Raw genomic sequence first — 24,618 nt, forward strand, 5'->3', positions numbered from 1 at the left:
GTGGAAACAAAGTATCTCTTCGCTTTATCAAAGGAAAGAACTCTGGAGTGTAGATGAAGGAAGTTTAACCATTTAAAGACCAAACCTTTTCTGACATTTGTTGCTTACAAGTAAAAATTTTGGAACACCCAAACATGAGAATTTTTTTTTTTTTTAGCAGAGACCCTAGATCAGGGGTCCTCAAACTACGGCCATCCAGTTGTTCAGAAACTACAATTCCCATCATGCCTAGTCATGTCTGTGAATGTCAGAGTTTCACAATGCCTCATGGGAGGTATAGTTCCACAACAGCTGGAGTGCCGTAGTTTGAAGATCCCTGCTAGATAATAAAATGATGGTTGTTGCAATATTTTATGTCACACCGTATTTGCGCAGCGTTTTTTTACCCAACTTGCCGACCGCTGCACAACTATTTACGATGACAACATGGCACGGGCAGGCAGATTGGCATACAGGTACGTCCCTTTAAATTTGCCTTGCTAGTGCGACCGCAGGTCCCGGGAACTCGATGTTACCAGGAGGCCCACGATTGCGGTCGGCAAGGGCAGATCAGGGGAATGCCTTTGTAAACAAGGCATTCCCCCTATTCTGCCTAGTGAAACTGTCACTGATGGCCGTTCCCCGTGACCGGTCATCAGTGACGTGTCACGTGTAGCCACGCCCCCTAAGAGTAAGAGTCACTCCCTAGGGAACACTTAACCCCTACAGCGCCACCTAGTGGTTAACCCCTTAACGGCCAGTGTTATTTTTACAGTAATCAGTGAATTTTTATAGCACTGATCGCTGTAAAAATGACAAGGGTCCCAAAATGGTGTCAAAAGTGTCTGATGTGTCCGCCATGTAGCAGTCACGATAATAAAAAAAAAAAAAAAATGATTAATAAAAATGACATAAAACAGTCCCCTATTTTGTAGAAGCTATAACTTTTGCACAAACCAATCAAACGCTTATTGCGATTTTTTTACCAAAATGTAGAAGAATACGTATCGGCCTAAACTGTGTAAAAAAAATGTTTATGTTTTTGGGGGATATTTATTATATAAAAAAAAAAAAAAAAAAAAAAGGAAAAAAAAAACTGCGCTAAACCCAAAGATAAATGCCAAAAAGCTGCCAGCACTCCAACAAACAAAGTGTAACAAGAATAAAGAATATATAGTGCAGCACTAAATGTTAAAATTAGTGAACTGATCACAAAATGAATAGATCAAGTATATCAAATATATATTATGGAGGTGAGACCAAAAAATAAATAAAAAATACAATGATATAAAGTCCATATATGGCAGGCATGTTCAAAGTCCGGCCCGTAGGCCAATGGCGGCCCGCGGCGCGGTTTTGAACGGCCCGCCGGCCTGGTTATCTAAACCAGCTATTCTCAACCAGTGTGCCACGGGATCAGGGGAGAGAAGGGCTGTCAGATGAGCCCATCCCCCTGCCGAACTATACATGGCACTGTGAGAACCGTCAGCCTCAAAATTGAAAGTAAACAGTGCAGGGAAATGTGCTGTGCTCTCTGCTTCCCCCTACAGTACAGTATTCGGCTGAACGAGGAAACAAGGTACTGTGCTAATGTTTAAGTCTGTGAAACCTGATGTATGGGGGGGGGGCTCTCTGTGCACCCTGATGTATGGAAGGGGGGGCTCTCTGGGAACCCTGATGTATGGGGGGCTCTCTGGGGACCCTGATGTATGGGGGGGGCTCTCTGGGGACCCCGATGTATGGGGGGAGGCTCTCTGGTGAGCGGGATTGATAGGCACATGTAAATATGCATCCCTGACGTCTATAGACGCCATGAATTCTCCGCCTTGTAGGGTGGCGACCACTGAACGAATAGTTTCCATTCTGAAATGGCGAATGTTCAGAAACTGATTTAGAGATCTTAGATCCAGAATGGGTCCGACGTCTCCGTTTGGTTTTGGGATCACTAAGAGGTTTGAATAAAAACCTGAACCTTGCTCCTTTAAGGGTACTTCTGTGATCACCCCTTGGGACAGTAAGTGATCCAATCCTTTGAAGAATGATGCTTTTTTTTTAGAGGATCTTTGGAGAGCCTTGAGCTTTGGAACCGAGAAGATGGGATCTCTCGAAATTTCAGCTTGTACCCTAGGGATATTGTGGATACTACCCATTTGTCCTGGATTTCTGTCTGCCATGCCGCTGAAAACTGACAAAGCCGTCCCCCCACTCAGCCGAGCAGGGGCGCCTCTTCATGCAAAGGCTTTGGGGTTTTGCTTGATAGCCTTTGAACCCCACTGCTTCTTGTTTCTCTGGACCAAGTCTTCCTTGGCATTTTCAGCCAGCCACAAAAACTGTCGCCACTGGCTGGAGGTAGTTGAACGTTTAAAACAAGGTTGCTCATTTTTCTTCTTCTCTGGTAATAGCGTAGTCTTTCCACTCGATATCTTTTGGATATAAATTCTCCAAATCTTCCCCAAAGAGGCGTTCACCATGAAAGGGGAAACTCGCTAGAAGCTTTTTGCATGGTGCCTCTGCAGACCAATGTTTTAACCAAAGGATTCTGCGCATATGCACCAACTGGAGTGTAAGACGAGATGCTTGCTGGATTGAATCTCTCATAGCATCTATTGTAAAACATAAGGCTTTAGGCAAATTTTCCCACAATTTGACCTGTTCTGGAGAGAACTCCTTTAGCCCTTCTTTTACCTGGTCCTTGAGGACCTGACACAGGCCCACTGCTGCTACAGCAGGTTGTGCAACGGATCCTGCCAGCAGGAAGGAAGATTTCAATAAGGATTCCAACTTCTTTCCTGAAGGATCCTTAACCTCCCTGGCGGTATGATTCTGTCTGGAATTACGTACCAAAAGCGGTACAATTATTTTGCAAGGAAATTTGGCGTTTTATACTGTAGGCCTGTAATTTTTTAAAAAAAATAACTCACTTAAATCTGACCAAGCAAGAGTCTTGTAGGCATCCCGGGTATGATTTTTTTTGTAAAGTGTTTGTTTACTTTTTTGAATTTGGCGCCGTTCTCCGCTCCCGTGCGTCATAACGTCGCAGGGAACGGAGATCGGCGGCACACGGGGAGACTGTGAATCGAGCGAGGAGGTCCCGCTCGCTCACACAGCGGGGTGGCATCGCTGGATCCAGGGACAAGGTGAGTAACTTGCCTGTGGATCCAGCGAAAGGTAAGCCGCGCCGCTGCACGTCCACCCCGAGCGTGACTCGGGGATACCGATCTTAGCATTGAAAACCAACCCCGAGTCACGCTCGGGTTTACCGCCAGGGAGGTTAAACACCTGTACGTCATCTACTGGACAAGTCAGGTTCTTGTTTACACAAGATATAGCTGCATCTACCGCAGGCAAACTCCACCTCTTGGTAAATTCTTCCTCCATAGGATAAAAGAATGTCAAACTTCTTTGGAGGAGAGAGACGCTTGTCTGGATGTAACCAGTCTACGTAAATTAGCTTCTTTAATAATGGATGAACTGGAAAAGAACATGCACTCTGCAGAGATTTTAATGAACCCAGGGAGGAGACAGGTGATTCAGTTAACTCCGAAGAGGGCAACCTGAATGCAGTACGCACGGTTTCAGCATAACATTGCACCTGCGATTTTAGCATCTGGGAAGCAGAAAAGGGTTCCTCTGATATCCCTGATCTGTCCGACTCCTCATTCCTGTCCTCTGCAGGTATTACTTCATCTTCATCCTTCTCCTCCTCAGATCTTTCTGAAAGAGGATCTAAAGCCACCGAAGGAGATCGGCTTCGCTTTTTGTCCTTTTGTGAGGACTTTGCGATTAAAGTAGCGATCTTCTCTTCTAATCCTTCTATGGCTGCAGCAAAAGTGTCCTCAGTGACATATGCAGGCCCAGGTGCCACTGGAGAAACTCCTGATAGTGGCAATGGCTCCTCCTGTATAGGCAAACCAAGGCTTACAGGGGAGGAAGGTACCGAGCAGGCACGGCTAGAGCCTCCTGTCTCAGGCAGTGTTGCTTTCTTGTTCTTAGTCTCTGAACCCTAAGGTAAGACATCTTTCCAAACAACAAGCCGAGGTACCAAAATGCATATACTACTGTGCTCAGTTTAGCAATCTACATCAAGTATGCAACTTAAACACACAGTTTCATGCATAGAGTAGGTGTCTCGCTTTGGTAGTGCCCCACCAACCACATAGAGCTTACCTGTCCCCAAAAGAAATGCTGCTGTGTCCCAAGGGAAGAGCTGCTGGCCTTCTGGATGCTTTATGGCCCCTGTCTGGGCGCCATCTTTCAAAAAAGCGGCGTGCCTGCGCCCGTCCAGCCTCACTCTCCTCCACTTCCGCCGCCACCCGATAAAGCGCACGTGCGACCTACATCATTATGGCAGCTGCCTGGGAGCATAGAGAGCTTCCCCCTGCTTTCCTGGGCTTCTTACCGGCGTTTCTTGGAGGAGAGGAGCGGTGGCCGTCTTTGCAGAGCTCTGTAGCAGAGGAAATTTGATTGTCCTACGGATCTGACACTGTACAGAGTGAGGTGAGAAAACTCAGCTCTTTACTCCCTTTAGTGGCCAAAAACAAGAAGACACCCAACTCTAATTCTTTTTGAAAAAGGTCCTTAAAAAAAAAAAAAAATCTTAGGCTCCTTTTTCTCTTACCTTTATCCCCGCCGCAGGTTTAACTGCTGAATTTACAGACAGTACCAATCTTCACCCATCTCGGCAGGCTTTGTATGCCAACCTTAAGGGATATGGGTTCCTATTTAAAGGAGACCTCTTCCCTGGGCCTTGTAAAAGACTCTGACCAGGACTTTTAGCTGCTATAGCGAAAGTGCTGGACCTCAGAGCCCAGTCCCCTGAAGAGAGACATTACAGGCGACGCCTCAAGCATGAGGCCCGGATCCCATCCAGATTCGGCGTAATAATTTTGCATTTTGGATGGACCCAAAGGCATAGCTCCTTTTAGCCCCCAGGGGGTCTCTTTGGCCAAGGTACTTCCCTGATGGGAGAGGTTATATGGAAGAGAACTGTCTCCAATTGGTTGTGCTAGTGTCCAATCACCTCTGGTGACCATACAACCTATTATGTAATGATTATGGCTCTGTGTCCAGTGGTGTACGATAAAGAAATCGTGATTCTCATTTTAGATAGAATTGTGCAGCTCTATTAAAAAGCCCTTACCATTCATTCTAAAAAATACTTACTCATGATAAAAATACAGTATTGCCAACAATTCATCAATGAAATGGCTACCCTCTCCATTATCTTTCCTCATAATAAGGCAAAAAAGAGAAATGTTAACTTGTACTGACCTGTTTTTAAGGCTTTTTGAAAGTTTTTCAGCTTCTTCAATCGCCTTTACTATTGTACTAGGACCAATCAAGGCTTTGAAGTAATCCTTAAAACAAGCACAAAATGAACACTTACTGAATAATAATAATAATAATAATAATAATAATAATATATACTGTACACACACTCGAGTTCTAAGCATGTTATCCTCTTGCTTACCCTGTAACACAGCAAAAGCAGTGATGGGCCTTAAAGCGGGGGTTCACCCTAAAACATCAATAGACCGTTACATCCAGCATACTGCTGACATCTACAGTATGCTGGATTATTATTTTTTTATCCGCTGTACTTACAATCTCATGGTTGTTTTCACCGGGCTTCCGGGTTCTCGCTCCCCCGGGGAGTAGGCGTTCCTAAGACGAGGCATAGATGAGTGACGTGCGGGTAAATCGCGTCATCGCCTTCCGAAAATATCCGAGGGGGACTCGGCACTTTACGGCGCCTGCGCAGTCAGCTAGCTCTACACGGCAGGCGCCGTATAGCGCCGTAAAGAGCCGAGTCCCCCTCGGATATTTTCGGAAGGCGCTTTACCCGCACGTCAATCGTCTCCTGGGAGGATCAAGACTCAATCCCAGGAGACATTGCGCAGAGCTCCCCGTCGGGGAAAAGGAGCGACACGCTCACTCCCCGCAAGGAAGAAGACCCGGAAGTGAGGCTGAAGACAGGCAAGTGTACACATTTAAAAAAAAATATGACAACGCTACAAGCCTTTATTAAGGCTGGAGATAGGTTAGCTAAAAAGTTAATTTTGAGGGTGAACCTCCACTTTAATGTCCACAGATCCGTCTCTTGCAGCTGAGGTATGCCGTTAGCTCCTAGTAACAGCTCTTGGTCTCCGGTTATCATCATGATCATGTGACCACTATGACAGCCAATCACAGTAATCACGCATTCAGCAAGTCTGACCAACCCCCCCCCCCCGCCTTAAGACATAGTTAAAAAAGTAAAAAACAAGCAGCTAAAAACTTTATAAATTATATATGACCAAACACAGGTTAGTCCCGCCTAAACATAGGCATTACTTTCCACAAATGAGCCCATGTAGGGATTTCCTTAGGGGGTAAATACATGTACTTGCAGCAGAAGTGCCCATGAAGCGTCATGAAAACATCAACTGGCCACTACACAACACTAGGTGAAGATCATGGCAAGTCCTGGTGGGGTTGAGGACCTTCATATCAGTGAGACAACTATGACAGCCCTAATATCTCACTTGTAACAACTCAGTGCATTATACAGTTACACTCGACTTACCCATTTGACTTATAACTGACTAACTAAGGCCTGTTTCACACAGTCAGCAGTCCCTACCACAAAGCAGTGGATTGCTTTTCAGGCCTTAAAGCGGTAGTTCACCCTCCTTTCCATCATTAGACCATTAAATTCGGCATCGTAGCGCGAGCTACGGTATGCCGGTCTTAAATTTTTAATCCCCGTACTCACTGTGGTATCGTTGATTGAAGAATCCGACTCCCGCGGGGAATGGGCGTGCCTATGGAGAGGGAGGATGATTGACGGCCGGCTCTGGCACGTCACGCTCCCCGAAGACAGCCGGAGTAGGTCTCGGCTATTCACGACGCCTGCGCACAGGCTATGCGCAGGCGCCGTGAATAGCCAAGCCTATTTCGGCTATTTCCGGAGAAGCGTGACGTGCCAGGGCTGGCCGTCAATCACCTTCTCTCACCATAGGAACGCCCATTCCCCGGATTCTTCAATCAGCGATACCACAGTGAGTACGGGCATAAAAAATGTAAGACCGGCATACCGTAGCTCGCGCTACGATGCCGAATTTAATGGTCTAATAAAAAAAAACTTTTTTTTTTTTTTTAACAGGGCGAACCCCCGCTTTAAGAGACATTTCGGGTCTAACGACAAAAAAAAAAAAAAAAAAGGATACTCATCTAGGTGGATGCAGTATCAATCCCATGCTGCATCTTCCCCCTGCCGTCTCTACACAGAGCTGAGCGCTCAAAGACAGATGATCGCCCCGTTCTCGGTCTTCACCGACTGACGGTCACCAGCTCTCTGCTCTGCCCTCCAGCAATCATCGGAGCATCAGGTTGTGCAGGAAGTGGGAGCAGCTGGTGGCTTAGGCTGCCTGTAAGTGGTGTGCCAAGAGGCTGAGCCTGCTGGCAGGCCAGGCATCTGAGTGGATCCCCCCAGAGTCTGAACCGGCTGAGTGATGTCAGCCGACAGCAGAATTTACCCTGCTGTCTGCTAAATACGGGTCAGAGGAGTGCAGAATGAAGTGCACTCCTGTAACCTACAGGAGAAATAGGTTCAAAAGACCTTTGGCCCTAAAATACAATACTGTTGCCCCTCAAATGTTTTTTTCTCCTTTTTTGTTTTTCCTAGTGGAAGGGGGATTTTTCATTTAAATACTACGCTGTATGCAGTTGTGGAGCAGTCTCATTGACTTAAACTCACCCATTAAACAAGCTTCATCACCTGCCAAAAAATATGCTGAAGTTGCGTTGCCATACCGCAAAGCATCATGGGTCATGTGTACGTACCAGAGAAGCCACCATTTTCACGTGGAAGTGGGCGGTCATAACATAAAATGAATCGCCTGTTTTACTGCCCCTCTGCTGCCTGTGTGAGCCAAGGCCTTTGATTAATATAGTGTATAGCAAGCATCAGCATGGTGGTTCTGAAGTAACAAATATCATCTGCCGATCTGTCTGTCATCGGTAACAAAGAACAGCAACAATTCTCTTGCAATGCATTTGGAAACTTAAAAGAGACCCCGTCACCAACTTATTCAATGTATCCCCCCCTCCGCTGACACATTTGGCACCTTTGGGGGGGGGGGGGGTGTGGAGGTACTTGGTTTTGACAGGTATCCGCCCCCACTTCCAGCCGAGTTTGCCATCTCCCAAAAAAGGTGCCAAATGCAGCAGGGGGGGGGGGGTGTCATACAAGCGGAGCTTCCCCTTTTTGGTGGAGCTCCAATTTCAAATAATGTTTCAACAGCTGCATAGAAGCAGAAGTCAGTAGAACTTCAACTCACAGCAAAAATTCTTATTTTGTAGCCCTGTGCATAGATGTAACAGTTGATTGCATTGCTACTGCTGTCCATAGACTTACTTTCCTGGCTAAAATACGGTCCTTCTTAACTTTAAAGAGGGGGGTAGGTACCTGATTTTGACAGGTACCCACCCGCTCACCGTTCCAGCTGAAATCTCCGAAGAGAATTCTGCTGGAAGTTCGGACCCCCTCCTCCTTCCCCCACAGCCACCCCATTAACAGAGCGCAGAGCGCTTTGCGAATACGCAGTAGGGAACTGGCTGTGAGGCCGCAGGGCTTCGCTGCCGCTTTCCCTTAGTGGAGATGGCAGTGGAGATAGCAGCAACACCCCAGAGCCAATTGAAAAATCAACTCGGGTGAAGACACCGCTGGGTCCCTGGACAGGTAAGTGTTCTAATATTAAAAGTCAGCAGCTACAGTATTTTGTAGCTGCTGACTTATTTTTTTCTGCAGGATCCTGGAGCTCCGCTTTAACATATTTGTTACTTTATGGAAGACAAAATGAGGAAATCTATCAGCTGAGCAGTCAGACTGCTTAGTGGGTTTGGATTATTATATATCGATATATATTTATTAGTGCTGTCAAGCGATTAAAATTTCTAATCGCGATTAATCGCATTAATGTCATAGTTAACTCACGGTTAATCGCGCGATTAAGGAGGTTCACCCTTTAAAAAAAATTTTTGTGTTTTCTTATTTATTTGATTTTTTTTTATAATATTAAATTGTGTTTTTTTATTTTTTTACATTTTGATCACTTTTATTGCTGTCACAAGGAATGTAAACATCCCTTGTGACAGCAATAGGTGGTGACAGGTACTCTTTATGGAGGGATCGGGGTCTAAAAGACCTCCGAGCCCTCCTTTGCACTTCAAAGTATTCAGATCGCCGAAAACGGCGATTCTGAATACTGTGTACTTTTTTAAATCCGGCGCCATTGGCAGCCGAGAAACCCGGAAGTGACGTCATGACGCCGCTTCCGTGGTTTCAATGCGGAGACTGAATCAAAGCCGTTTACGGCTTAGTGTCAGTCTCCGCCTGGACACAGAACGCGGCGGATGGAGGATCGGGTCTCCCGGTGGGACGGGAGGCCCAGTCAGAGCGGCGAAAGGCGGCGGGAGGGGGGGGGTGTCCCCTCCCGCTCCTCCGGCATAACAACCGAGCGGCTTTTAGCCGCATCGGTTGTTATGTTTGGATAGCCGATCGCCCGCTCTAAACAACGGTACCGGGATGATGCCTGCGGCTGCAGGCATCATCCCGGTATAACCCCCGAACGCCGAGGACGCATATATGCGTCCCGTCGGCGTGAAAGGGTTAAGAGGTACGTGCTGACAAAAAAAAATATGTTTTAAAGGGTGAACCTCGTTAATCGCGCGATAAAAAAATTGACGGCGTTAAAATGGGTTTGTGTTAACGCCGTTAATAACGCGTTTAACTGACAGCACTAATTATATATATATATATATATATATATATATATATATATATATATATATATATATATACATATCTATATATACACACATACATACACACACACACATTGTGTATATATATATATATATATATATATATATACACACATACACATACATACATACATACATACATACATACATACATACATATATATATATATATATATAAATAATTATGTGTTGCAATGGCAGATTGCCGACAGTATATCCTCAAATTCTTTTGACTTATGACTCAATACAAATAAGATTTATGAAGAACTCAAACAAATGACTAATAAACAGCTTTTCGTCACATTTTAATTTACTGGAATTTTACTTATACAGTCATGGTCAAACATATTGGCACCCCTGCATTTCTGTCAGACACTTCGCCCACAAAATTGTTGAAATTACAGTACAAATGTTTAGGCATTCTCATGTTCATTTATTTTGTTTGTATTGGTATGACATAAAAAAAAGTGAAGAAACAAAAAGCCAAATCTGACACATTCCATGCAAAACTCCAAAAATGGACAGGACAAAAATGATTGGCTCCCTCAATTTAATATTTGGGAGCACTTCCCCTGAAAAAAATAACGAATCAATTAACCATCAATGTGTTTCTTACACCTCTCTACTGGAACTTTGGACCACTCTTCTTTTGCCAACTGCTCCAGGTCTCTCGGATTTGAAGGGTTACTTTTCACAACTGCCGTTTTGATATCTCTCCACAGGTGCTCTATGGGATGAAGATATGGACTCATTGCTGACCAGTTCAGTACTCTCCAGTAAGGATGAGCTCCGGCCTGTTCGCATAGAACACGTGCAGAGCCCGCCAGGAAGTCGGCACCCGCACTGCGCTAATCACAGCCAGGGAGACATTGTCCGATGCTCGGCTGCAGAGATCGGGAAAGGTCTGCCTGGCTGTGATTAGCGCAGCGCGGGTGCCGACTTCCTGGCGGGCTCTGCACGTGTTCTATGCGAACACGCCGGAGCTCATCCTTAATCTCCAGTCACAGTGCTTTGTCTTAAACCAATTCTGTGTGCTTTGGGTCATTGTCCTGTTGCAAGACCCATGACCTCTGATGGAGGCCAAACTTTCTGACACTGGGCCCTACACACTGCACCCCCAGGATTCTTTGGTAGTCTTCATATTTCATAATGCCACGCACACAGCCAAGACATCCAGTGCTTGAAGCATCAAGTACACATCAGTGACCCTCCATCGTGTGTGACTGTAGGGACTGTACTCTTTTTCTTAAAAGGCCTCATTTCTTTTGATGAAAACAGTAGAATGATGGGCTTTACCAAAAAGCTGTAATTTTGTTTCATCTGTCCACAGCACATTCTCCCAAAAGGATTTTGGCTTCCTCAGGTAAGTTTTGGCAAACTCCAATCTGGCTTTTTATGTTTCTGTGTCGGCAGTTGGGTCCGCCTACTATAGCGTCCCTTTTCAATCAGATGGCGATGTACAGTGCGAGCTGACACAGTTGTACCCTGTGCCTGAAGGTTAAAGTAGTTATAGAAAGCAGAGTTACGCCGCAATGTTGATTCTTGATTGGAAGTTGACAGTGGGGGGGGGGGGGGTCACACCCGAACATTAAAGGAGAAGTTCACCCATTGTAACATGTTACACCTATATTTAGGGTGTAACATGTTACAGATGCACCAGCCCCCCCACCTGATCTGACAGCGAGCTGGGGATCTGCTCCCCCGACTTGCTGTCACAATCTAATAAAAACGCACCGCTCCATCCGTGTCATTCACAGCGTTATGTGAATGTGAAAACTACAAGTACCGACAGCCTTTGCTGTTGAGTGATGTGGTAGTTCATGGAGTCTGTCAGAGTGTAACTGCTTTCCCATATCGGAGGTAAAGGGAGACAGCTACCCAGACAGTCTGCAAGACCGTGGCATTAAACCCACATTCTGCTGATTGTAAATGCAATGCTCCCAAGAACAAAAAGAAAAAAATAATAATGCAAATTCTTTTTACCCATCCAAGTTAAGACTTTTCTGGTATTTGCCAAATGCATTCCTCTTCTCAGCTACAATTTATATACCCACCCAGCACAACACTAAATCCAACAGGTTAATTAATGTTAGAAATACAAAATGTAACAATAACAAACAACTTATATAAAAAGAAAATAGAAAAATGAGCACCATACCTGGTTTTGCTTGAAATCTGACCTCTTTTTAATTAGTTCAAATACAAATAAAAATTTCATGTAGAGAACATAAGCTTTTTCCTCATCTCCATCAAGACGGCACTCTTCTGCTTTCTGAATTATCTTGGAAGCACTATTGACATAGCTAAAAAAAAAAAAAAAAAAAAAGTTATAAATACATAAAAATAAATATATAAACTTACATACTTATTTTAGAAACAAATATAAATAAATACACACAACTATCTATATAGATCTGATAAAAATATTATATTATATATCTATAATGGCAGGCTTAAGAAATATTACCTGAATACAAGAGATAATTGTACACTTGGGCCCCTTTTACACGGGGCGGACTCCGTAATGTGCATCCGCCTGCTCAACAGGGGTTCTCTCCACCGATTCCCACTGAGCAGGTGGATGACAGGCCCGCGTTCACTCCCCTGAGCAAGAGGTGGATGACAGTAGGACCGAAACAACTAATCGATTAATCGACAACTAAATGATTATGAAATTAATCGATTACAATTTTCATAATCGATTAAACGGCCAGTAACATAATGGGGTTAAAAAAACTAAAATTAGCCCTTTATAGTACAAAAAAGCAAATCGCTACTGTAAACATTACTTTCACTGTCCCACAGTAAAAAAAATGAACCCCTTACAGTAGCGATTATTTGCTCTTTTTGTACTTATTTTTGTTTTTTAATTTTGTTTGTTTTTTCATGTGTTAGAATGGCCCAAAGTCCAGACCTAAATCCAATTGAGAATCTATGACAAGACTTGAAAATTGCTGTTCAGACACTCTCCATCCAATCCGACAGAGCTTGAGATATTTTGCAAAGAAGAATGGACACAAATTTCACTTTCTAGATTAGTAAAGCTGGTAGAGACATCCCCAAAAAGACTTGCAGCTGTAATTGCAGTGAAAGGAGGTTCTACAAAGTATTGACTCCGGGGGGCTAAATACAAATGTACACCACACTTTTCACATATTTGTAAAAAAAAAAGTAATTGAAAACCATTTATCATTTTCCTTCCACTTATTTATGTTTTTGGTTGAAACATGACAACATTTCAAGGGGTATGAATACTTTTTCAAGGCACTGCAAGTTTACCTTGCCAGGAAAAAATAAAAGGTGAAGGTAATCCAAATATCCAGGGCACCCCTCCAGACACTAAGGCACACCGCGATGCTGATGCAGAGGCCCGTACACCCAATACACAGCCCTGGAGTGAGTATACATCATAATGCTTGTGATTGCAAGTGCTCATTGGTCAGTGCAGCCATGTGACCATGCTTACCAATGAGAAGCCCAGCTCCAGTTTCTTCCCGCGGTGAGGTGGCTCAGAAGAAAAGAAGGGCTTCTTATTGATCAGCATGGTCCCGATGACCAACGAGCGGATTCAAATGGATATTCACTCTGGGGTGTGCATCGCAGTGTACAAACTGTTACAGCGGCAGCACGGGGCATCATGGCTGCTATGTGCAGCGGGGATCAGAGGGATGGCCAGGAAATGGTTTGTGAAAAGGTGAACTTACCCTTTAAAGAATAACTGAAGGCAAAACACGTTTTTTTTTAGCTTTGGACAGAGTGGAGAGGGATTAACCACTTAAGCCCCGGGACCATTTGACTGGCCAAAGACCAGAGCACTTTTTGCGATTCGGCACTGCGTTGCTTTAACCGACAATTGCGTGGTCGTGCGACGTGGCTCCCAAACAAAATTGACGATCATTTTTTCCCACAAATAGAGCTTTCTTTTGGTGGCATTTGATCACCTCTGTGGTTTTTATTTTTTGCGTTATAAACAAAAATAGAGCGACAATTTTGAAAAAAAAAAATAAAAACAATATTTTTACTTTTTGCTTTAATAAATATCGCCCAAAAATATATTAAAAAAAAAGTTTTCCTCTGTTTAGACCGATACGTATTCTTCTACATATTTCTGGTAAAAAAAACGCAATAAGCGTTTATGGATTGGTTTGCGCAAAATACAAAATAGGGGATAGTTTTATGGCATTTGTATTAACCTACAGCGCGGACCTGAAAATCCAAGTGGACGTCAAAAAAAAAAAAATTTTTACAAACATATGTAGAAGAATACGTATCGGCCTAGACTGAAAAAAATGTTGTTTTTTTTTAAAAAAAAATTGGGATATTTATTATAGCAACAAGTAAAAAATATTGTATTTTTTTTTTCAAAATTGTCGTTCTTTTTTGTTTATAGCGCAAAAAATAAAAAACCGCAGAGGTGATCAAATACCACCAAAATAAAGCTCTACTTGTGGGGAAAAAAGGACGTCAATTTTGTTTGGGGGCCACGTCCCACGACCGCGCAATTGTCAGTTAAAGCGACGCAGTGCCAGAAGCTGAATTTTTTTTTTACTAGTAATGGTGGCGATCAGCGATTTTTATTGTGAATGCGACATTATGGCGGACACATCGGACACCATTGTCATTTATACAGCGATTAGTGCTATAAAAATGCACTGATTACTGTAAAGATTACACTGGCAGTGAAGGGTTAACCAGTAGGGGGCGGTGAGTAATTCTAACTGTGGGGGGGCTGGGCTACAAGTGACACGACTCCTGATTACAGGGAGCTGTGATCAGTGTCCTGTCACTAGGAAGAATGGGGAAATGCTTGTTTACATCAGCATTTCCCCCATTCTTCCTCACCGTGAGACGAGCGCGGGTACGTCCGTGGGGGTACCCGCGATCATCTCACGGAGAGTACCCACGGTCGGACTCATGGAGCTTGCGGTGGGCGCGCGCCCACAATGCTGCATCTTAAAGGGGATGTAAAGTTAAGTCCATCTGCCCAGCCGTGCCATTGTGCCGAAGTATATAGTCGTGCGCTGGTCCTTAAGCGGTTAAAACACCTGTCAGTTGTTTTTTTGATCCTTCACCCTCCCAATCTGACCTAGTCACCATTATCACCAAAAGTAAAAGAAATTCACAAATTCTGAGTGGTCACCAGAAAAAAGTCTTCCAATAGAGACACTCACTTTGGAGGAATTTGCCCTCACCTCCAGTTGTGGCTTCAAGACAGGAAGTGAAGGGAATTCTCCCCAATAGGACAGCAAAAATAAAAAACTAAGGGGGTTTAAAGCCTACCTTACTCCATTCAAAATAAAAATATTTTTTTTTAGCTTTAGCTCTACTTTAAAGCAGATGTAAACCCGATTCATGAAATTTGAGCTGGGCACATATATCTGCAGTATTTGGTTATCTCTTTTCAATGAGCCAAGTCTTATAGCTCTCTCCTAAACTGTTCCTCTGTTATCAGCCTGAGAACTCCTGACATATATTTTGACATTTTAGACAAAAGCTGCCCAAATCTTTTGTCAAAGGAGGTTGCTAAAATAGAGCAGCAGAGAGCAGCTCCTATTACAAAACAGCTCTGAGAGTCTCTGATTATGATGAGAGGGGGTGTGTGCCTTTCCTCCAATCAGCAATGTTAGCTATCTTGGTTGTATGACCAGACATCACACTTTGTGTTAACCAGGAAGAGAAAATCTCCTAACATGATCTCAACTTTCTAAACAGTATATAAATGTGAAGACAGCAGATATAAGTGTAAAACGTATGTAGGGAGATTTGGTTAATCTCTGTGTATCATCTGAGGCTGTTCACTTCACTGGGTGTATGGAGGGTTTACATCCACTGTAATGGGAATTTAGCACTCTTATTCACACTTGAGCGACATCTATCACGTTGCATTTTTGTAGAATGTTTTTTGAAACACTGCCATTAATTTGAATGGGCTTTCCACCGCTCCAAAAATGTGCTAAAGAAACTCATCAAATTTTGGACATGAGCCACATGTATTGCGCATTTTGCCAATGCGGAAATGCCTGGCAAAACGCATGGCTGCTACCTGCATTTGGGGTGCTATTAACCACTTAAGCCCCGGACCAATATGCAGCTAAATGCCCAGAGGTGTTTTTACAATTTGGCACTGTGCTGCTTTAACTGGTAATTGCGCGATCATGCAATGTTGTACCGAACCGAAATTTGCGTCCTTTTCTTCCCACAAATAGAGCTTTCTTTTGGTGGTATTTGATCACCTCTGCGGTTTTTAATTTTTGTGCTATAAACAAAAATAGAGCGACAATTTTGAAAAAAAAATGCAATATTTATAGCGTTTACAAAATAGGGGATAGTTTTATTGCATTTTTATTAATTTTTTTTTTTTTTACTACTAATGGTGGCGATCAGCGATTTTTTTCGTGACTGCGACATTATGGCGGACACTTCGGACAATTTTTACACATTTTTGGGACCATTGTCATTTTCACAGCAAAAGTTGCAGTTTGGGAGTTAACCACAGGGGGCGCTGAAGGAGTTATGTTTCACCTAGTGTGTGTTTACAACTGTAGGGGGGTGTGGCTGTAGGTCTGACGTCATCGATTGTGTCTCCTTATAAAAGGGATGACACGATCGATGCAGCCGCTACAGTGAAGCACGGGGAAGCCGTGTTTACATACGGCTCTCCCCGTTCTTCAGCTGCGGGGAGCGATCGCGAGGGGGTGGCTAGAAACGAATAGCCGCCCCCTCATCCCGGCTCGCTCCCACACGATTAACGAACGCCGTATGTACCGGGGGGGGGGGGGGGTCCCGATCGGACCCCCGACCCATGTCTAGGCAGCGACGTGCGGGCACGTCGTTCTGCCTGTCTGTGCTATTCTGCCGACGTATATGTACATGCGGCGGTCGTTAAGCGGTTAAGAAATAGTGGCACTACAAGCGTGGCACATGTTTGTAGAAATGTAGGCAAAAAAAAAAAACGAGTTTCTGCTTGGCTTTGCGCTACGCCCAAAGTGTGGACGGGGTGTTGTAGTAAATAGAACAGAGAAGGATATACCTTTTTGTACTAGTTGAGTCGGCTTTAACTTCAGCTTTCTTATTCAGCTCAGACAGGGAAGTGGAAAGATAGAGCTCTTTGGGAAACGTTGACACGGTAGGCATCTTGGATTGGGAGTTGCTGCTCTTCACATCAACAAAGGCTGGATTGTCCGATCATCCTAGTCATCATTTATATCTGTCTAACAATAAAGGTACACAGTAAGATACAAAAAGGTAATAACTCATACAAATACTGACATAATGATATGCTTGTCACTCATTACAAAACAACTCTGTAAGGGTAATACAACTCTAAAAAAAATTCAAATTAAATATAAAACATAAAACAAACCTGCTCAACCTTGGGGAAGGAATCCAACACATTATTAAAGCGGGGGTTCACCCTATCGACGAAAAAAAAAAATGTTTTTTTTCTTTTACCTTAAAATCAGGCATTGTAGCGCGAGCTACAGTATGCCTGTCCCGAATTTCTTACCCCCGTACTCACCTTGTAGTCGTACATCGAAGATACCGGGGAATGGGCGTGCCTATGGAGACGGAGGATGATTGACGGCCGGCTCTGGCGCGTCACGCTTCTCCGGAAATAGCCGAAATAGGCTTGGCTCTTCACGACGCGTGCGCATAGCCTGTGCGCAGGCGCCGTGAAGAGCCGAGACCTACTCCGGCTGTCTTCGGGGAGAGTGACGTGCCAGGGCCGGCCGTCAATCATCCTCCCTCTCCATAGGCACGCCCATTCCCCGCGGGAGCCGAAATCTACGATGTCCGATTACAAGGTGAGTCCGGGGTTAAAAAAAAATCGGGACAGGCATACTGTAGCTCGCGCTACAATGCCTGTCTCGATGGTAAAATGTGTCGGGGGGGGGGTGAACTACCGCTTTAAGCAGCACTAAAGTGCACTAAACAAATACACACTATAACCCTGACCAAACAAACGTATGATATAGGAATGATCCCAACATACATTATCCACTTTAGGACCAGGCCCTTTTCTAACATTATTTGTTTACAAGTAAAAATCATTAGTTTTTTTTTTACTATAAATTTACTTCAGAAACCCCAAACATATATATTATATATACACACACACACACACATATAAAAAAAATTAAGCAGAGACCCTAGAGAATAAAATGGCGGTTGTTGCACTATTTTATGTCATACTGTAGCAGCGGTCTTTCAAACGCATTTTTTGGGGGGAAAAAATACACTTTAATGTAAAAAAAACAAAAAAAAAAAAACAAACACAAAACAGTAAGGTTAGCAAAAAATTTTTGTATATCGTGAAAATGTTATGCCAAGTAAATATATACCCAACATGTCATACTTTAAAATTGCAAACGCTCATGGAATAGCGACAAACTACGGTACTTAAAGGGGAGTTCCAGCCTTTTTTTATGTTTATTAAAAGTCAGCTGCTGGCTTTTAACCACTTAAGCCCCGAGCCTGTTTTTCAGATTCTGCATTTACAAGACTAAAACATTTTTTTTTACTAGAAAATTGCTTAAAACCCCCAAACATTATATATATTCTTTTCTAACACCCTAGAGAATAAAATGACGGTCATCACAATACTTTTTGTCACACCGTATTTGCGCAGCGGTCTTACAAGCGCACTTTTTTTGAAAAAAAAAAAAAAAACACTTTTTTTAATTAAAAAACAAGACAACAATAAATTTGGCCCAATTTTTGTATATATTGTGAAAGATAATGTTACGCCGAGTAAAATGATACCCAACATGTCACGCTTCAAAATTGCGCCCGCTCGTGGTATGGCGTCAAACTTTTACCCTTAAAAATCTCGATAGGCGACGTTTAAAAAGTTCTATAGGTTGCATTTTTTGAGCTACAGAGGAGGTCTAAGGCTAGAATTATTGCTCTCGCTCTAACGATCGCGGTGGAACCTCACTTGTGTGGTTTGAACACCGTTTTCATATGCGGGCGCTACTCGCGTATGCGCGCGAGTTTGTCGGGACGGAGCGCTTTTATAAACAATTTTTTGTTTTCTTATTTATTTTTATTGATTTTATAATTTTTTACACTGAAATAAAAAAAAATGTATCACTTTTATTCCTATTACAAGGAATGTAAACATCCCTTGTAATAGAAAAAAGCATGACAGGTCCTCTTAAATATGAGATCTGGGGTCAAAAAGACCTCAGATCTCATAATTAGACTTAAATGAAAAAAAAAATGGAAATGTTGTCATTTAAAAAAATGACAACAAAAAAAAAATGTCTCTTTAAGACGCTGGGCAGGACTGACGTTTTGACGTCACTTCCGCCCAGCAATGCTATGAGGACGGGTGGGGGCCATCTTGCCCTCACTCGCATCCTTACACAACAGGCAGCAGCACCCGATCGGCTCCGCCGCTACCGACGGCTCCGGTAAGCGGCGTAGGGCGCGGGAGAGCGGCGGGAGGGGGATGCCCTCTCCCGCCAGCGATAACGGCGATCTCGCGGCGAATCCGCTGTGGAGACCGCCGTTATCGTTTACAGGCCCGCCCACTCAAGAGATGGATATCTTGGTTGTGTTAGCAGCAGCTGCCGTTACCGAGATATCCATCTTTAAAAACAGGACGTATATATACAGTGGGCGGGCATTAACCGGTTAATAAATAGACACTTACCTGCTCCACATTTCCAGCGACGCGCCGGCCGGGGCTCCGCTCCTCTCCCCCCCTCTCCGGCCGGTGTCTTCATTCCAAGTGTGGGCACCCGGCCGTGACAGCTTTCGGCTTCACGGCCGAGCACCCACTGTGCATGCGCGAGTGGCGCCTTCCGATTGGACAGGCGATCGCCTACAGGGAGGGGCTGCAGTAAGGCGATTAAACTATTTGCCTTACCAGCCCCTCGGCGGAAGGAGGAAGTTGGACAGGAATTCCCACTCCTCCTGAAGCCCCCACTCCCCCCCCCAAAAAAATTACATGCCAAATGTGGCATGTAAGGGGGCGAGGAGTGGATTAAGCAGAAGTTCAATTTTTGGGTGGAACTCCGCTTTAAAAAAATCTCGAAACTTAAAAAAAAAAAAAAAAAGTATAGGTTATCTGTTCAGAGTTACAGAGTGGGACTTGTGTTAGAATTATTGCTCTCGCTCTAACAATCGCAGAGATACCTCACATGTATGGTTTGAACACCGTTTACATATGCAAGCGCAACATACGTATGTGTTCGCTAATGCACGCAAGTACGAAAGAATGGGACGCTTTAAAAAAAATAAAAAATTATCACTTTTATTCCTATTACAAATAATGTAATCATCAAAAAGACCTCATATCTAATATTTAGACTAAAATGCAATAAAAAAAAATTAATCATCTTGTCCTCACTCGGCTTCCTGCCTAGCCATTGGCCGCATCGGATCTGCGATTTTTAGCGGGGACTGCGTCATTTTGGTGGACAGATCGGACACTTTTTGGGACCATTGACATTTATACAGCGATCAGTGCTATAAAAATGCACCAATTACTGTGTAAATTTCACTGATAGGAAAGGGGTTAATACTAATGGGCAATCAAGGGGTTAAATGTGTCCCCTCATGTGTTTTTATAACTGTGGGGGGATGGGATTGACTAGAGTTGGAGACAGATCGCTGTTCCCAATTACTGGGGGGGGGGGGGGGGGGGGGGGGGTACCCGCTCCCACATTCAGGTATACTTCTCCGAGTATATCCAGCCCCTCTTCCATTCCCCCACTGCCTTCAGGGACACACACAGGTCCCAGAAGATAGCGGAAATCATTTAGAAAGTGCAGTGCAACTCGTGCATGCGCAGTAGGGAACCGTGCATTACCCTTATTTTAACAGTCAGCAGCTACAGTATTTGTAGCTGCTGACTTATTTTTTTTTTTTGCCAAGACTGGAGCTGCTCTAAAGCAGGGAATGCATTAAAGGCATAGTTCACCTTCAGGCCCCTTTCACACTACTGCGACTTTAAAGTCGCACGATTTTACAGCTGCGATTTCAGGGAATGCCTGTGTAAACCTGAAGTCTATGGACCGCAACTCGCATCAAAGTCAGACCAAAGTACCGTGTTTCCCTGAAAATAAGACATACTCCTAAAATAAGCCGTAGCAGGATTTCCAAAATATAAGCCATACCCCCAAAAATAAGACGTAGTGATGGGCGTGACTATGCGTAGCGGCGCGGAGCGGTAAACAAGACGTGATAGGCGTATGCAGGGCTCGACAAATCCCGGGCGCCAGGTCGCCATGGCGACTAGAAATAGGGTCCTGGCGACTTGGCTTTTTGTGAGCTGGAGCCATCTGGTGGTGAGCCGTTGGTATTACAAGTTATTACCACCAGATGTGTAAGCTGGCGCCATCTGGTGGTGGCCGTTGGTATTACAAGTTAAGCATTACAAGTTAAACAGCAATTCTAATGCAATTTTTCACTATTTTCACTGCCATCTTCTTCCCTCTAATTAGAACCCCCAAACATTATATATATTTTTTATCCTAACACCCTAGAGAATAAAATTGCGATCGTTGCAATACTTTCTGTTACGCCGTATTTGCGCAGCGGTCTTACAAGCGCACTTTTTTGGGAAAAAATTACACTTTTTTTAATTAAAAAAATAAAACAGTAAAGTTATCCCATTTTTTTTAATATGAAAGATAATGTTACGCCGAGTAAATTCATACCCAACATGTCACGCTTCAAAATTGCGTCTGCTCGTGGAATGCCGACAAACTTTTACCCTTTAAAATCTTCATAGGCGACGTTTAAAAAAAATCTACAGGTTGCATGTTTTGAGTTACAGAGGAGGTCTAGGGCTAGAATTATTGCTCTCGCTCTACCAATCGCAGTGATACCTCACATGTGTGGTTTGAACACCGTTTACATATGCGGGCGCTGCTCACGTATGCGTTCGCTTCTGCGCGCAAGCTCGTCGGGACGGGGTGCGTTTTCTGGCTCCTAACTTTTTTAGCTGGCTCCTAGATTCCAAGCAAATTTGTCAACCCCTTGGCGTATGCAATGTAGTGTACTGGTGCGGAGCTGTAAAGAAGTCGCCCTTCTTATGTGCTCCATCGTGACAGCTGCTACGGTATCTCTAGGTGACCAGAGAAGTGACGGCAGCCCCATCAATAAGGTCGGCTCCCCCTGTCAGGTCCCGCTGAAAGTGAAAGTAAAAGGTCTCCTCAGTGAAGTGAGGAGAAGGACGCTCTGTCCTCAGGAGAAGTAAAGCTGCTCCCCAGCACTGACCAGCAACAGTCTCTCACCCCACACAAACACCAGGGGATAGGGGAAAAGCGTCGGCAAACAGTCTGCTACTGTATTTGAATAAATGTAGATTGTTGTACCATACTTGTCGGTAATAAAAATAAGACATCCCCTGAAAATAAGCCATAGTGTCTTTTCTTGAGGAAAAATAAATATAAGACGGGGACTTTTTTTCGGGGAAACACGGTAGTACAGGGACTACTTGGAAGTCGGTGCAACTTGAAGTCGCACAGATATGAATGGTACTCATTGGAAATCATAGGGGAACGACTTGTAATGCAACTTTGCAGTCCCAAGTCGCACAAGTGTGAAAGGGACCTTACCAAAATAACTGCCTATGCAGAAAAGGGACATCTGTACATAAAAACAAACTACAGCTCCGACTAAAGTTGGATAATGCCCTTGCTACAGGTGGAGGCCATTTATGTCCCTCCCAAAGCCTGACTAGAAAACTCCCGGGACGTTGCTAAAAATGTTCTGGCGCACCTCCTCCATCACATGGGGCGAGCTCTCCAATGCTGAGCTATTGTACCAGGGAGGCAAAGTGCACGTGAGGGGGTATGAATCAGCAGTGGCAGCTGGTGCTCCATATTTTGGGGGGGGGGGGCAAACAAACCACCAGACACCCCCCACGATCAGTCAAACCCAACCACCCACCCCCCGTCGCTTGGTCGATCGGCGCAAAAACACTCCCCTGGAGTATGCAGCCAGTTAAGTCCCAATCCTAATGGTCAGAAGGACAATCTGCCAAGACTGACAGATGAGCTGGCATCATGCCACACACCCTCCTATATTATTACATGTACCAGCACAGACTGAACTCATCAGATGCGTGGCCAGAGGTAACAGCAGCAGGAAGACCCAGAGATACGGGTGACACATGGTATGGAACTGGCTGTCCTCGGGATGGTGGTGCCGTCCTCGGGATGGTGGTGCCGCCCTCGGGATGGTGGTGCCCACACAGCGCACACCTTGGCAGAAAATCTGTAGGATGTGAGATATCTTAGCTTAGGGTAGACGGTGGGGTGATCGTTCCTCCTGCTCCCAGCTCAGTGTCCGTCCGGTTGCCGGGGACGTTGCTGGGCTCAGTTCCCCGGAGGAAGGGATGGGTAGGAAGCGCCCAGATAGTAGCTGACTCGGGCAGGGCGACACCGAGCCAGACCAGTCACCGGAGCAGAGGACGTTCTTTAGACCGGAAAGTCGCTTCTCCTTCCGGCCAATCTGGTCTTAAGACCATCTTCCTCATTGGCCGGGAGGAGAAGCAGGAAGACAATAGTGAATATTCATTCGCTATAGTCACACAACTGGGTGGGCTCAGGGCGCAGTGCTTTGTGTCCCGAGCCCACCTAGAGCCTCAGGCTCTAATCACGTGCTTGTAAAAATAAAGATCCCCTCATTGGAATCCATGTGTCCGGCGCCCTGCATGTAGATTAGGGGCTGGGCACATGGATTAAGGGGGCTGAGCGGGCTGCCATTGTGAATCAGAGAAAGGGCTCACCCCTGTGATGGAGGAGAAGAGCGGGAACAGCTCAGCCTCACTTAGCAACTTCCTGAGAGTTTTCCAGTCAGGATTCAGGAGGTTCATAAATGGCCTCCACCTGTAGAAAGGACATTATCCGTCGAGTCAGAGCCGCACAGGTTGGTTTTATGTCCTGCAGTATTTCCATAAAGGTGAATTCACCCATTATATGAATGACATGAGAAGCCTGACATCCCCCATACTGAGAGGACATCCTATATACACACAGTATACAGAGGAGTATATATCATATACAATGTACCACACAGCGGGCCTCTCCCTCCAATCACCCAATGGCCTGTCAGTAGGAGGCTCAGGCTGGTGTCACGTGTTCGGCACGAAGACTGATCCTGACACCTCGGTGCTGCAGGACTCGGTCACATGACTCCTCCAGTGTGATGACTCTACATTACAGGGATCTCTCCCAGCACGGGTACACCGGCAGTAGCCGCCGCCCCCCTCCAGCATGGTCTCTACGAGCTTACCGATCTCATCCCGGTCCCCTGTCCCCTTCCTCCGCCCCGGGGCTCCGTTCATCACACAGCGGACACTGACACACCAAAATGGCTTCACAATGTTTTTCCGTGAGATGACAGAGGGCGGACGGCGTGATGACATCACCGGGAGGCGGAGCCAAACACTGAGATCGCCGAGCCGCTACATTTAAACCTTTCCTGTACCGGGATACCGTTTCCCTGACGAGGCACTCTGCTCTACCGGGAATCGGATATCCCCTCCCGAAATACCTCTTCCATCACCTATCGAGACACTACTCTACCGAGATATCCCTTCCCTCGCCTGCCGAGATACTACTCTACCGAGATATCCCTTCCCTCATCTATTGAGACACTACTCTACCGAGATATCCCTTCCCTCGCCTGCCGAGATACTACTCTACCGAGATATCCCTTCCCTCATCTATTGAGACACTACTCTACCGAGATATCCCTTCCCTCACCCACCGAGATATCCCTTCCCTCACCTATTAAAACACTACTCTACCGAGATATATCTTCCCTCGCCTGCCGAGACACTGTGCTCTAGCCTCTACCGTGATAAACCTT

At 44.9% G+C, this 24,618-nt stretch overlaps 1 protein-coding gene across 3 annotated transcripts in view; it reads right to left on the minus strand.

Annotated features, from left to right (window-relative positions):
• The window catches only part of USP8 (ubiquitin specific peptidase 8), a 77,771-nt gene extending 53,609 nt beyond the window's left edge, over nucleotides 1-24,162 (minus strand). Inside the window, exons 1-4 of one of the 3 annotated variants that reach the window (XM_040342570.1) lie at nucleotides 24,040-24,162; nucleotides 16,817-16,993; nucleotides 11,945-12,089; nucleotides 5,251-5,336 (exon numbers count right to left, since the gene is read on the minus strand). In XM_040342570.1, the coding sequence (XP_040198504.1) occupies nucleotides 5,251-5,336; nucleotides 11,945-12,089; nucleotides 16,817-16,920 (335 nt within the window). In that variant the 5' untranslated portion in view covers nucleotides 16,921-16,993; nucleotides 24,040-24,162. Of the gene's footprint in view, nucleotides 1-5,250; nucleotides 5,337-11,944; nucleotides 12,090-16,816; nucleotides 16,998-24,039 lie in introns of all 3 variants that reach the window. The other 2 variants (XM_040342569.1, XM_040342572.1) reach the window with 2 other exon arrangements.
• Nucleotides 24,163-24,618: the final 456 nt, after the last annotated feature.

Source organism: Rana temporaria, chromosome 3, assembly GCF_905171775.1.
Source record: "Rana temporaria chromosome 3, aRanTem1.1, whole genome shotgun sequence".
Classification (NCBI taxonomy): domain Eukaryota; kingdom Metazoa; phylum Chordata; class Amphibia; order Anura; family Ranidae; genus Rana; species Rana temporaria.